This window comes from Staurois parvus, unplaced genomic scaffold, assembly GCF_062004578.1.
Source record: "Staurois parvus isolate SC_StPar_1 unplaced genomic scaffold, SC_StPar_1.0 ptg000078l, whole genome shotgun sequence".
In the NCBI taxonomy this organism is placed as follows: Eukaryota; Metazoa; Chordata; class Amphibia; order Anura; family Ranidae; genus Staurois; species Staurois parvus.
This window is the reverse complement of record NW_028317874.1, coordinates 4,141,131-4,157,119: the sequence shown is the minus strand read 5'-3', so window position 1 is coordinate 4,157,119 and position 15,989 is coordinate 4,141,131. Positions and strand designations below refer to the sequence as shown.

The 15,989-nt window shown below is 40.0% G+C and overlaps 1 protein-coding gene across 1 annotated transcript in view; it reads left to right on the top strand.

Annotated features, from left to right (window-relative positions):
• PXYLP1 (2-phosphoxylose phosphatase 1) overlaps positions 1 to 15,989 on the top strand; it is a 118,152-nt gene that overhangs the window by 49,933 nt on the left and 52,230 nt on the right. Inside the window, exon 2 of the mRNA XM_089669508.1 lies at positions 10,423 to 10,555. Within this exon, the coding sequence (XP_089525634.1) occupies positions 10,477 to 10,555 (79 nt within the window). The 5' untranslated portion in view covers positions 10,423 to 10,476. The remainder of the gene's footprint in view (positions 1 to 10,422; positions 10,556 to 15,989) is intronic.

Genomic DNA, 15,989 nt, shown 5'->3' with positions numbered 1-15,989 from the left:
ATCCTTACTGGGCTCCCTGATCTGGTGGGAGAGATTGGTAGAGGCTGAAAAAAAATGATACTGGGATCAAACTTGTAGCCTCAACCATGATCCCGGTGTAATCACTTTAAGGACAGGAAGTCTTTAAAGGGATTAAGCCTCAGCCACGTGCCAAACATAAATGTTGCTGGACAGTAGTTCAATGTAAAATCCCCATCGGTATAGAAAACAAAAATCCCCCTGGGGACTGAAAAACAGGCATGCAGGAGGTGGCAGTATCACCTCCTGGATGTCTGTACACCCGCTGTCAACTGCTATCTGTAAAGCGTTCCACCGCATGTGAAAGAGGCCTAATACAGTTTAAGCTTTAACCGTATCTTTCCTTTATATGCAGAACCTAATGTGTGAGATAATGGCCACATTTAAAGCTTCCAGGAAAAAAAAATGTCTACCTACTACAGGCTTATACCAATATATACGCATGGAGCGGTGTAAGATGTCTATACTGATGAATTAATCATATTGTTACATATTTCATTTTTTTGCATATTTTCTCATCAGTAGTTACCATCAGATTGAAAATGAGAAACTTTACAATTGTTTTTATTCAAAGTGGACCCATCATGTAAATTTGATAAAATGACCATCACTACTGCTGCCTGAGTAGAATTCAGTGTATAGTTGATACACGTGCCTTTCCATATTATAGATCTATATAGTATGCTTTTGTATGAAACGTCAACGTACAAACTAAAGCTTAGAACTACCAGGCAGTGTTTTTTTATTCTAGTCAGGAATATACATAATGATGTGTTGCCAAGGAAGTCTCAGAAGCAGAGTGGGCATGTTCTGCTTCATAAATAGGCTCTTGACTGTCTCATGAATATTTATGGAAATGTTTATTGTATGAAAGCTCTATAAACTTTTTTCAAGTTGCAGATCACTAAGAGACTTTAAAGGTATGAATATATATTCAAACACAAAAAAAAGAAAATGGGACTTTTTATTTAAAGGTAAATTCCAAAAATAAGTTTTTAAAGTATAACTAAAGTTTTGGATAGAGTGGAGAGGGATTAGAACACCAGTTTTTATTGCGGTCTCTTTACCCGCTAGGGATATTCACCCTCTCTATTTGTCCTGTTTACCATTATCACCGAAAGTGAATGTAAAAGCAAACCTCAAATTTTGGGTTGTCCCCAGAAAAGTAATAGAGTAATTCTCCAATGGGGACACTAGTTATGTTGACTTGGGGATGCCCAAGGAATTCCTTTAATTTGCAGAGATTTTCTTTCACTTCCTGTTTGGCTATGGGACAGCAAGTGAAGGTAAATTTGGGACACAGATGGCAAAAAATAAACTGACAGGGGTTATAACCCTCACTTACTCTATCCAAAATGGAAAAACAAGTTTTGCCTATAGTTCTACTTTAAATCCATATGGGGGCAAATATCTTTTTCATCTAGGTATAATTGTAGTACAGTATGACATTTTGTTGCGTAATTGGCAAGTCTTGCAAAAGTTGATATTTCTGATAGTGGAGGAAAAAGCACTCTGTCCTTCTGCACCTCTTGAGAACTCCAGATACGTAATCTCCACACCATAGATCCTAGATGTTTCTGCCCACCTTGGGATTCTGGCTGTCTACTCCTGGATATTGGGAGTCCCCACCTCTCTTTCTGCATTATCCTTTACTATAAAATGCAGTTAAAAAAAAAAAGCGTGAGCCACTAAAATGGTTGCGGTAAATGTAGTATTCTCAATATTGGCGTTCCAGGGAGATATAAGAAACCATTAACTGGTTTAACCCTCCAGCATCTGTCAAAAACTAAAATATCAGTTCTTGATGGATTGACCTTTTACATTTGCCTATTGGCTACTAATCTGGTATTCTAGAAAAAACAGTTCTTCATCATGAAAACCTGATATTGTATGCTCCACTCAGAAAAAAATTGATTTTTTGTTTCTGTTTGCCTTGGATATATCAACCAAAAAGTAAGGTAAATAATATTGAGTTTCTTGGGATAGCATTAGCTGTTCACTGATTGATTTTGTTTGTTGCCTGTTTGTGAATTACCTATGTAGTAACAGGGACCATCCCTTTCCTTGCATCTCCTGGGTTTTACCTGAATCAACTGTGACTACAGATTCAGACCACTTTCACACGAGTGCCTTCCAGTACATCCCACCAAAAATGTGGACAACTGTGTCCGTTCCAATGTTTTCTCTATCTTGGGACATGTGTCTACTTCTATCTCCCAACAATTCGGTCAGTAAAAGTGAACCTGGGCACAAACATATTGCCGTCTGTCTGATCATATCTGAATGGACATGGATGTGGACAGATATAAGCAGCCACACATCTGCTTACATCCGGTCACCCATAGGAATACATTTCAGCCTGTGTTTGAACAGTGTAATCATGGGTCAAAAATAAACTGCCGGAACGCCTGTGTGAATGTGCTCTAAACCTGCTGGTGCTGGTATGAAGTCAATCGTACCTGATGAAGTTGTCTTCTATGAACATCACTGGGTCTTTATGAAAACACTTCATTCTGCCGAGTTCTGCATATAACATCAAGATAGGAAAGGGTCAGCTGGAGATATAAAAGGGATTCCCTTTGGTACACTATACGTAAAAGGAATTTAAAAATCTTTAGAATTTTGTTTAGAAAAACACATCAAATAGATCAATTGGTTGTAAATAATCTTACTAATATTTACGAATGTTTAAAAAAATAGTTTCCATTGTTTTTATGATATCTAATTTATATAGGTATACAGGGCAGCCATATTTGTTCATTACATATGCAGGCTCACCTTAAGCTGTTCATACACCTATAGGTTTTTTTTTTTTTCATTGATCCTGCAGGCTGAACAACAATAATCTAACAGATACTTCCATCCATGCTATATGTGAATCTGCTGTGGCTATTGTATTTTGACAGCTGGCTCTGCTAGCTGTCAACATATCTGAACAGTGCCTACATTTGACTTCATGCAGCCACTGGTTTGACCAAAGGTTTTTTTAGAGACTCTGTATATAGCTCTACAGAACAGACAGTGCACAATCCACTTGTGTTTATCTGCTGCTTCTCTGCTAACAGGAAACAGGAACTTTATTCAGGAAGAAGATGTAGAGTATAACCATAGATGCAGCTACAAACTTATAAACACTGCCTTCTACTGGTTGAAGAAAATATCTCTGATTACTTGTTGCACATAAAATACATAAACAATGTATTTCAACAGTTTTCCACCTGGCCGATCCAGCTCCTGATAAATTTTAGCTGGTTTATCAGGAGCTGGATCTACAGTGTATGGCGAGCATTACTACTTAGTAGTGATACACAATGGTTGTACTCTGTCTCTCAGTGCAAGTCAGCCAACTCATTGAAGAAAATGCACTCCCTGGGTAAATTATATCCTATCTTATCAGCTAAGAGCAGGCTGAGAACTGATACAGAGCCTTTGAGAGTTCCTTGTAATGGCTCATTTACAAACCTCCTATGTTTATTACAATAAATATATTATTATTATTATACAGTATTTATAAAGCGCCAATAGTTTGCTCAGCGCTGTACGTTACAAAGGGGGACAGAACATGTGACAGAACAATACCAATACAATGCAAAACATGAGGGGATCGAGGGCCCTGCTCTTTCGAGCTTACAATCTAGGAAATATATGGTAAACCAAGCTTGGAAGAATGTGCAAAGTCCATAAAATAGGGGCTTGTTCACACTATTGTGTTGTGATAACACAGGCTACTGCATAGCACAGTAACACATGTTATATACATGAATGGGCGCTAACTGTTTTTACACAACGTTCACCCAGGATTCACACAATTTTTCCTATATAATTGTTAGAAAATGCCTGAATCTTGGGTGAAAACATTTAGAAATAAACCTCTACTACATGTGATAAGATTATGGACAGGACATTGTGTAAGTGCTGTAATTCTGCGGTCTGTGATATTCATTTATGCAAATACAGACACAAGAAAGTTTTTTTTAAGCAAGCTCATTATACAGAAATAGGTCATTTTATGCAAATACTCTCTTGGGCTTTACAATTTAAATTTCTACTATTAGTCCTGTGGCACAACGTCTTTAGCTTTTTGGAAGAGGCTTTGTTAGGTGAACATTGCAGTCATTTTGAGACTCTATGCATTTTCAAGTAAGGACACCACAGAGACCCCATTTACTAAAAGCTATTTGTATAATATATATGTTATACTTTGTTCAACCCCTGCTTCTTATTTTAGGTTTGCATGATTCTCATCCAACTTTCTACGTTATAGCATATTTAAATTGTTCATGAATTTACACCTGCAAATTATGGTAAAGGAGTGCAATATTTAGAATAATGAAGACCTTGTGAATATTTCAGTATATGTTAGAAAAATTGTCATAAAACGCTCATTTCATACTGACATAATGCTGCCAGAATCAGGCGTGTGGCCCAGAACAACCATTATGCCTAACAATATTACTTTGCAATAGAAACTGGCCAAATCTATCAGTATGTTCATTTCTGGCATTGTTAGTTCTTAGCATGAGACTGCTGGCACTGAAAACAATGTGTTTAATACTTAACCTGACCTGTAACATATCACTAATACTTAACCATTTCCATACCAGGCACTTTTACCCCCTTCCCTCCCAGGCCATTTTTCAGGTCTCAGTGCTCTCACACTTTGAATGGCAATTGCGCGGTCATACAACACTGTACCCAAACTAAAATTTTATCATTTTCTTCACACAACTAGAGCTTTCTTTTGGTGGTATTTAACCACCACTGGGGTTTTTATTTTTTGCTAAATAAACAAAAAAAGACTGAAAATTTTGAAAAAAAAAACAAGTTTTTTTTTTTTTTTCTGTTATAAACGTTTGCAAATAAATAATTGTTCTTCATAAATTTAGGCCGAGATGTATTCTGCTACAGGTCTTTGGTGAAAATAACCCAAATTAGGATGTATTATTTAGTTTGTAGGAAAGTTATAGAGTTCACAAACTATGGTATAGATCTGAATATTGATCAATCCTGAAGTACTGACGGCCAATCTAATTTCTTGAGGTCCAAGAATGTCAGAACAGTACAAATATCCCCCAAATGACCCCTTTTTGCAAAGTAGACAGTCCGACGTACTTCATAAGAGGCATCGCAAGTTTTTTGAAGTTGTATTTTTTTTTTTTTGTCATAATTTTTTGGAAAATTAAAAAATTAAAAAAATTATTTTCACAATTTATTTTTTACGTACTGTCACCAGTGCAGTACAGCGTCATCATATAACTGGCATGGCGGTGATCAGGGACACTGACTGGGGACAGTATGAAAAAAAAAAAATATTTTTCTTAAAAAATTTTTCTTATTTTTAATTTTTTATTACATTTTTTTTCTTTAAGATTTTTTTTCATATTTCACTTTGACCAAAGTAGTACAATGTTACCATAGTAACATTGTAATACTTTGGGGAAGTGATCAGTATTTTTAGCAGCGCTGCACGATGACTAAGGTCAGTGACAGTGTCTTACACTTGGAATAACAGCACAGTAGCAGCTATGTGGCACTTTATGCTATTGTGCCCATGTAGATCCTGCTGTGCCCATATAGCTGCCATTGTGCATCTATATGGGCACAATAGCATTTATATGAGTACAACAGAAAAAATATGCTATTGGGCCCATAGAGATGCACAATATCAGCTATATGGGCACCCCAGCATCTACATAGGCACAATAGCAGCTGTATGGGCACAAAAGCATCTTTATGCTATTGTGCCCATGTAGCTGCTATTGTGCCCATCATGCATCATATTAACTATATGGGCACAACACCATCTACATAGGCACAATAGCATAAAGATGCTATTGTGCCCATATAACTGCTATTGTGCCCATATAGATGCACTATAGCAGCTATATGGGCACAATTGCAGTTGTCATGGCCACAGCAGAAGCTCTACACCCTGTAACACTTGTTGGGTGTAGCACCTTTCCAGCATGACCCTGTCAAGTGAATGAGGCTGCTCTGCAAGAGTCCTGCAACCTTGTGCAGTACAGCAACCAAGGGGTTAGAGCATACAGGAGGCATTGTATCGCTTCCTCACTACCTGCTTTAATCCCTTGGACCCCACAGAAGCACGTAGTTGTGGAGTGCTTGCAGAGTGACCCCACTTACTTGAATGGTTGCGAATGGTGGGCAGTAGCGCTTACCAAAAGTGAAAAGGAGCATCATTCCTGCTGCAGTATGTGTGCACCTTTGGCTGCTGCCTCTGCAGCTAAAGGGGGTAGGGATTGGGGGTGGGAAAACCAGGGTTTTACCACCCCCCAACCTCACGTGTGAACAAAGCCCTAAGGGTGCCGCTGCTAAATGACCTTATTCACAAGTGCAGCAGACACTGCTGCTCTTCTGAAAAGCTATGCGAGACTGTTTGACAGGTGTGAGAAAACAGTATTTTCCCTCCTCACCACCTGGTTTAAACCTATAATTGCTGTGCAATGCGTGTGATTGCGGTAGTACAGAAATTAAAGGTTTAAATAAGGCAGTGAGGAGGTGCCTGGTGATCTTTGATTTCTCCCATGTTGATCGTGTAGATCTCCACCTCTCTAAGGTTGCCTACCCCTGCTCTAGATCCATCTACTATTTGGTGGGATTGACCCTCTAACCTTTGCTTGCCACTGTTGCTATCTAGAGATCAGGTGAGTGGTTTTGTTGCTCTTCACTTTACTGATTGCATTGACCAGATGGCTGTTGCATCAAATTATATGCGAGTCATGGTCCTGAATGCTTGACCTGTCTAGGGCATCCCTTTCTTCAGCTCAGATTTGCAGAGCTTAAAGTGGCTGTAAAAGCTCAAGGTTCATGGATTCTATACATGTAGGTAAACACCTTTTGTGTGCAGATGCCCCCCCAATACTTACCGAAGTCCCATCGCATTTCAGCGATGTGCACAAGAGCTGTGGTTTTCTAGGGACTCTCCCTCCTTATTGGCAGAGACAGCAGCAGGATCCATTTGCCCTCCCAGCTGTCAATCACAGCCAGTGAGCCAATGAGCAGGACTGAGTCACGGCTCTTTGTGTGAATAGAAAAGCAGATCAGCAGCTCGGGAGTGAGCCTGCTTGGGTGCCCCAATAGCACCAGAAGGGGACCTGAGAAGAGGAGGATCGGGGCTGCTGTGTGCAAAACCACTACACAGAGCAAGTAAGTATAACATGTTTCTTATTTTAAAAAACTGTGCCTTTAATATCACTTTGAAGAGGAACTTCAGTCCCATTACATTGTTTCTAGTAAAAACACTTTTATTATCTTTATGAAGCAATCTGTGTTATTAGGCATTTAAATTACAGCAAAATACAGTGTTTTCATGTTTATTTGTTACCCAAAGAGCACAAAACTACAGTATGTTGACATCGCAATGGGGGTGTCAGCAGAAGTTCTCTCCCCTCTGCTATAGCAACTTGTCAACAATAGAGAATCCACAACAACAGCAGAGGCCATTGCCGGCAGGGTTCAGTATTGCATTACCTAGTCCTATAGGGCGCAGGGCAGGGGCGGACTGACAACTCATGGGGCTCCCAGGCAATAGGGGATTATGGTGCCCCTGTGTCCTTGCCCAAACTCAAAAAAGCCTATGAAAAAGGTACCAGGGGCATCTCATGGGGCCCCCTACTGACCCCGGGCCCTCGGGCAGTGCCCGAGTTTCCAAATGGTCAGTCAGCCCCTGGCGCAGGGCTCAGTGTTGCATTACCTAGTCCTATAGGGCGCAGGGCTCAGTGTTTCATTACGTCCATGGTGTTGTGTTCTGTATTGTATTACGCACAGAATGCAGGTTTCAGGAGTTCAATACACTCATAATTTATGATTCAGGACTGGATTACAGTATTTGCAATGAGTTCAGGAATTCAGTATGCACAGAGTTCAGGATTCAGAAGTTCATGAAGTACATAGTACCAACTTTAGGACTGCTTTACTCACTTGGGTGCTTGCTTCAGTATGCATGGTTTTATTATGCGTAAGGTTCAGGTTTCACAGGTGCATTAAAAAAAGGTTTTATGTTCCAGGAATTGACATCACACTGAGTAAATGGTTCAGGGGAGCATTACGCACAGATTGCATGCTTCACTAGTTAATTGCGCTCATTGTTTAGGAGCGCGTTCGACACGAGGTGCATAGTTGAGGACTTAATTACACCCAGAGTACAGGAATTCAGAATTGTTTTACACACAGATTTCAGCATTGCAGAGTGCATTATGCAAAGAGTACAGGGTTCATGATTTCATACAGTACATGATTCATGGTTAAGAATTGGGTTTTTTTTTAAACTGTGGTTAAAGCACCTCTCCAGGTTTTATTTAACATTTACCAGTTTGTTCTGGTCAAGCTGGTCTGAACCAACTATTCCCATTTATTTAGGCCCCTTTCACACTGGGAGGACTCTACCTGCAATCTGCTTGCTCAGCAAGATATCTGTTTGCTGATCCTTGCCAAGTAGGCTCTCCGCTATGGGTGGTCGAATGTAAACAGACTGCTTGTCCATTTAAACCTGACTCCCATGCAACCCAATCTGCTGGATGGAAGGGGAACGGATCTCCATTCATCTGTTTTTGGCAGATCGGATTGGATGTATGCGGGTGTAAATGGACACATGTCCATTTATGCCTGCAGCTCCATAGAGGAGCATGGAGGTTCCCATAGGGTCCACCTGAGAAACAGAGAGGCAGAATCGGTCCAAACATTCATGTGAAAGGGGCCTTCTTCAGTAAAGTGTTATTGATGCTTACAAATAAGGAGACATGTCTCCTCCTCCCACAAACTCACCAATGTAAAAAAGATGTATATACTTACCTATTGAGGCCAATGTGGTCTGCTCACGTAATCCCCTGTGTCAGATAGTGGCGGCGGCAGGGGAGAGGAGGGCACGCTGACCACAACTAGTCCTATAGTAAGCCTGTTGTTGAAGTAAGCACTTAGACATCACCAGCCTCTGTTGCAGTGCTCTGTCTATTCCCTTGGAGCCACTTCTAGCTAACACGGGAACATATGACCATAAAGAAGATAGGTAAGTAAATACATGTTTCTTGCATAGATTTATTAGAAAAATTCTCCCTCCCCTCACCAAACATCTATCCTGTCATAGTACTTGCAAACAGAATAAAACTTTATTAACGTTATACATATGCATATAAAAATAATAAAGACACAAAAATGGGAAAGAAAGGGAGAGAGAGAGGGAAATGAGAAAAAGTAGAGAGAGAAAAAAGGAGAGAGAGAAAGAAAAAGGGGGTAGAAAAAGGAGAGAGAGAAAAAAAAGGGAGGGAGAAGGAAAGAGAGAAAAGGAGATGGAGATGAAAAGGGGGGGGGGGGGGGGTAGAAAAAGAAAGGGGAGAGAGAGAGAAAAAAAGAAAGGCGTGAGAGACTATTCTTTGCATGAAGGTAAAAAATCCTTTTGTGTACAGCAGCCCCCACCCATACACAACTGGGCAGTGAGTTCTTCTTGGGCTTTTCATCCTCAGGCTTCTGTGTCTTAGTTCTGTAAGGCTGCAGACTGGTCTTCTGATCACGTTTTCATAAGCTGCAATATATTACATTTTTGTTCCTGAGTTTAGATACACTTTACATTAATTCTTTATCTTGTTTTCTCTCTGTCATCTCCATCTTTCATCTCTAGCTCTTGCTGTCACGCTCATCTCCATCCCTCACTCCTATAAGCTCCTACTAAACTTCCTATATAACATTTGCTACATCATGTCAGCTTATATAGTTCTTTTCACTGTGCTTATTATTTTATTTATATTCGAGAAAAAAATCCAATTAGTGTGTACCTCCAAGTTAATGGCCACAAACACACACTTTATTCCATAGCAAATATTTACATTAGCTACACTTTCAGTATCCTACAACAAATCTTCATGGAACAGCAAGGGAGGAGGTAAGCATTCTCTTCCAGTAATTTCACTTTATAGTTTCTTTTATGTATGTCTGCCACTCTCAGCCTGCAAATTGTAAGTATTTGTTTTGTTTTATATGCCTGCAGTATAATAGAAGCCATTACCGAGCAGCCTAGATCTGAAGAATGCTTTTTCTTCTCATGTAGGCTTTATTTATTTATTTTATCTTTCACAAAATAAAATAAATACCAAAAAATGAAGACATTAGCAGACAAAAGAACACAGGGCTTGATGTACAGAACCAGAAGTCGTGCCCCCTGCAGTATGAATGGGGAGATCAGAAACAAAGATATCTGTGGTTTTCATGGTTTAGTGCTACCCCCACTTACCTGTTAAAGGAAGAAGTTTCACAAAAAATAGTGATCATTTTTCTTTAAAGAATGCTTTTTTTTTTTTTTCATGATATATTTCTTGTTGTACAAAGTGCGGCACTTTTTTTCATATTCTAATGGCTGATGATTAGTTTGACCATTTTGTTTCCCTTCATCAGGCATGTTTAACAGAAGACATGAGACCATGAAGAAAAAATAGACGGTACTGAAGAATGCTTCTCCGAAACAGATTTATTTTACTGTCCGCTCTGGCTGCACTTTTGGCCTTCCTAAGCCTTAGTCTGCAATTCTGTAAGTATGGTAACCTCTCTATTAATGTATCTTTCCATTATCTACTCTAGTTTCCTTATAAATCTCATTTTGCATGAAGTGTGAGGGGTTAGGGTCTGTATTCAAAAACGAGGCTACATTTGTATAAACAGCCTAAGCAAAAAGTGCCAGTACACTGCCGGGCTCATCTACCTTACCAACCACTCCTGCCACCCCTCTCTGTCAATCCTTCCATTGGCACCCGATTGCCCAGTGAATTAAATTCAAAATACTACCAACATCATACAAAGCCATTCACAATTCTGCCCCAAGCTACATCACCAATCTTGTCTCGAACTATCACCCAAATTCCCTCCATTGCTCCCAAGATCTCCAGCTTTCCAGTTCTTTTGTCTCCTCCACCCATGCTCATCTCCATGATGTCTCCAGAACCTTTCCTATTCTCTGGAACTCTCTACCTCATTCTGTCTGGAAATCTGCTACTTTGGCCACCTTTAGGAGATTTCTGAAAACCCATCTATTCAGAGAAGCCTATCACACCTCCATTTAAGAACTGAACTTTTAATTCTTCCATAGGCTCATCACCCACAGTTATTACCTTTTGTACCACTTGCCCCATCCTTTTAGATTGTGAGCTCTTATGAACAGGGACTTCTTAACTCTCTTGTATTTTATTGTATTGTAACTGCAAAGTTTTCCTTTTAGATTGTAAAGTGCTGCACATATAAATCTTGTATAATAACATAATATACTTTGGTGACAGGAATGTTCACATGAAGATTTCAGATTAAAAGTTTCTGATCCGCTTTATTCTTTTATAGAGAAACCTAAATTCAGACCTTGCAAGGGGTACATTTAACTCATCCAAAACTTCAACAGCACCACTCCCACAACACCATGAAACCTTATTTGTATTAGGCCACTTGGGCTTCCTGATGGTTGCAAACAATTGGAATGAAGTAATGGTGGCCAGGAAACCCACCCATTTTTTCCTGGTTAGATTCCAGAGCCCTAATCAAACAGGAACTACTTTGTCCCTGCTTGTTTCCATGTGAAGCCTATCATTTACAATCATTTTCAAAATGTATCCCGTACATGCATAATTATATATACCTTCTCCTAACGTCAGCTGCATTTGAATCTGCAGCCAGCTATGGGTTTTTTTCTAAACTGGCCCAAAAAATAATGGCAGCTATGGCAACAATGAGGGTGTTTTCTACAGTTTGTAAGAAAAAACAAAAACCCAAATTTTCTGTTACTTGGCTCATTGATTTTCCCAGAGGTCTGCCTAAAGCAGGCCATAGACGTGAGAACAATCGGCGTTTTTTTTTTTTTTTTTAAAAGTCATAAATCGGTCGTTCAGACAGCCGACGTTGCCACTAATTAAAAAAAAAAAAGTCGGCGGGTTATAGTCCCAGCTAAGGCCGTTAATTAATATAATAGCGGTGTCCCTGCATAGAGACCCGCTATTATATTTGACAGAAGAAATAGATTATGCAGAAGAAGAAGAGAAACAACATTGTATCTATTTGTACTTGAATAGAAAGATCTGTATCCGAAATGCATACAAATACAGTCATGGCCGAAATTGTTGGCACCCTTGATATTTTTCCTGAAAATCAAGTATTTCACACAAAAAAGGTATTGCATTAACACATGTTTTGCTATACACATGTTTATTCCCTTTGTATGTATTGGAACAAATATAAAACAGAGGCAGAAAAGCAAATATGACATAATGTCACACAAAACCCCAAAAATGGGCTGGACAAAAGTATTGGCACCCTTAACTTAATATTTGGTTGCACACCCTTTGGAAAACATAACTGAAATCAGTCGCTTCCTATAACCATCAATAAGCTTCTGACACCTCTCACCCGGAATTTTGGACCACTCTTCCTTTGCAAACAGCTCCAGGTCTCTCTTATTGGAAGGACACCTTTTCCCAACAGCAATTTTAAGATCTCTCCACAGGTGTTCAATGGGATTTAGATCTGGGCTCATTGCTGGCCACTTCAGAACTCTCCAGCGCTTCTTTGCCATCCATTTCTGAGTGCTTTTTGACGTATGTTTGGGGTCATTGTCCTGCTGGAAGACCCAGGATCTTGGACGCAAACCCAGCTTTCTGACACTGGGCCCTACAGTGCGACCCAAAATCCTTTGGTAATCCTCAGATTTCATGATGCCTTGCACACAGTCAAGGCACCCAGTGCCAGAGGCAGCAAAACAACCCCAAAACATCATTGAACCTCCACCATATTTTACCGTAGGTACTGTGTTTTGTTCTTTGTAGGCCTCATTCCGTTTTCGGTAAACAGTAGAATGATGTGCTTTACCGAAAAGCTCTATCTTGGTCTCATCTGTCCACAAGACGTTTTCCCAGAAGGCTTTTGGCTTACTCAAGTACATTTTGGCAAACTGTAGTCTTGCTTTTTTATGTCTCTGTGTCAGCAGTGGGGTCCTCCTGGGTCTCCTGCCATAGCGTTTCATTTCATTTAAATGTCGACGGATAGTTCGCGCTGACACTGATGCTCCCTGAGCCTGCAGGACAGCTTGAATGTCTTTGGAACATGTTTGGGGCTGCTTATCCACCATCCGGACTATTCTGCGTTGCAATCTTTCATCAATTTTCCTCATCCGTCCACGACCAGGGAGATTAGCTACAGTGCCATGGGTTGCAAACTTCTTGATAATGTTGCGCACTGTGGACAAAGGCAAATCTAGTTCTCTGGAGATGGACTTGTAACCTTGAGATTGTTGATATTTTGCCACAATTTTGGTTCTCAGGTCCTCAGACAGTTCTCGTCTCCTCTTTCTGTTGTCCATGCTTAGTGTGGCACAGACAGACACACAATGCAAAGGTTAAGTGAACGTCTCTCCTTTTTATCTGCTTTCAGGTGTGATTTCTATATTGCCCACACCTGTTACTTGCCCCAGGTGAGTTTACAGGAGCATCACATGCTTGTAACATTCTTATTTATCCGCAGTTGTGAAAGGGTGCCAATACTTTTGTCCAGCCCATTTTTGGAGGTTTGTGTGACATTATGTCGAATTTGCTTTCTTTCCTCCCTTTTTTTGTTTTGTCCCAATACACACAAAGGGAATAAACATGTGTATAGCAAAACATGTGTTAATGCAATACGTTTCGTGAGAAATACATGATTTCCTGGAGAAATATCAAGGGTGCCAACAATTTCGGCCATGACTGTAGATACAATGTTGCAACTTTATTTCTTGTCCGTCTTCTTCTGCAAAATCTATTTCATCTTCTCCTCTTTTCTTCTATTCTTCTTCTTGATATTCTATTTCTTCTTCTCCTGCAAAACCTATTTCTTCTATTTCTCCTTTTTCTTCATAGTCAATTTATTGTCAAATCGGCCAGAATAACGGCCGATTTGATCATAAATTATCGCGAAAAACGGACGATCTAACATATCGTCCCAGGATTTTCCAGCTTGGACGATTTTCAAAATCTCTTAAAATTAAGAAAAACGGGCAACATTTTTCCCCACTAACGGAACGAATATCGGCCAATTTTTTTTATCGGCCGATAATTCAGCAAGAAAATCGAAAATCTATGGCCGCCTTAAGTCATGAGGGAAAATTTCAGACATCCCCAGCACTATGCTTAGGTTTGCTGCAGTGAGTCTTTCATCTTTGATGAGATACTTTCCACTGTTACTGAACATTTTGAGGGATGTTGAAATGTGATTTTATCTTTTTTAAAACCCTTGGATTGATTGATTATAGCAGGAAGAGTCTTCTGCTTAGCACTTGGTTTGAGGAGGTTAGTACAATGCCCTGTCATAAACCCAGAGAACAGAACAAGGTAAGAATTCACAGTTAGGTTTGCTAAAAAATCCCTGCAACCTATGTAATGGACCCAGAGAGGATTTTTTTTTTTTGCAAAAGCAGAGATCCACTTAAAGGAGGTTTGCAATTATGTGCTCCAGAATCTGAGCACCTGTACATTCATCTTAAAGTGGTTCTAAAGGCATTAAGGAAAAAATCTTCTGCATGCAGCCCCCCTATACTCACGTGAGCCCGATCTCGATCCAACGCTGCACTTGAGAGCAGCGGCTGTCCCTAATCTCTCTCTCCTCACTGGACAGAGAGGTAGCAGCAGCAGCCATTGGCTCCTGCTGCTGTCAATCACAGCCAGTGAGCAGGGGGTGGGGCCAAGCCATACTCTGTATCAATGGACGCACAGAAAGTGGCAAGCGAGCCCACCTGAGTGCCCCCATAGCAACTGGCTTGCGGTGGGGGCACTCAACAATGGGAAGGAGCCAGAAGCGCTGGCGGGCACCCAAGAACAGAAGGATTGGGGCTGCTCTGTGCAAAACCATTTCACAGAGCAGGTAAGTAGAAAATGCTTAATAATATTTAAAAAAAAAAAAAGGTTTACAATTGCTTTTAGATGCAGGTTCTGGAGCTCTTTTATTTATTTGACCAACCCTGACACCCATTATTGTGTAGGTTTAGCAGATCGCACCAGTTGCAAATGCAGATCTTCTGCCATTGGAAGGCTACTGTACGTGTCACTTTTCTTTAGTTGGGAATGTTTTTTCACTTAGTAGCATCCTTTTTAAGTGCATGCAGAGTTCTTTAAGATTTAAAATGTTGTGGCTTCAGTATGGGGGGATTGGACAGATCAGGACTTGGGTTGGGTAGGATGAGGGCAGGGTTTGAAGGTGTTTTTTTAAAAAATATTTATTTATTAAAATGATGTAAAACTACGGATTAAATATTTTGTGTGCCTTAGGTTCAATAAACACCTGCTGCTGCACCATTGCTTGTTACTCTTCAGCTGCTATGTAGACTTACCCAGGTGGATTTATAAAGCAACTTCTCTTTTCATTATAAGTGGACATTCAGACTCTAGCTAAGATCTCCCCGAAGGGGTTAATCCTCAACATTGTGTAAAAAACATGGTTGATCCAGCCTCTGCTTCTCCCTTCTTTCACTGTCCCCAGTTCAGCTAATGGCAGCATTGGCACAATGGCAGACTAGTTCCACCGAATGGGCTGAGTGGGGGAAAGTCAGGGAGATTCAGTGAGCTATACTGGATAGGGGATAGCCACGTGAGAGCATCTTCTGTATAGTGCTGTTTAGCCTTCTTGTGATTACTGCATTTTAAAGGCTTGGAAGGTGTGGACAAAACACACCCACTCATATGTTGTACACAAGAGACTTCATGAATAAAGTCCCAGAATTTGAATTATATAATTTTGTACTTTTCCAGCAACTGTAAATGCAAACTTTGTGTAGTTTATGCCAAACTCTGATTTTTTTTCTCTCTCTATAATGCTTTCCATGCTGTAATATTTAAAATGTGGTTTTTTTCCTGTGAAACAAAGAAAGCCATTGTAGTTACTAATATTGAAGACTTGGCAGACTGTAAAAGTAAGTTCTGTTAGGTTCGCATTCATCAATTCTTCCAGTTCAATGGATATTA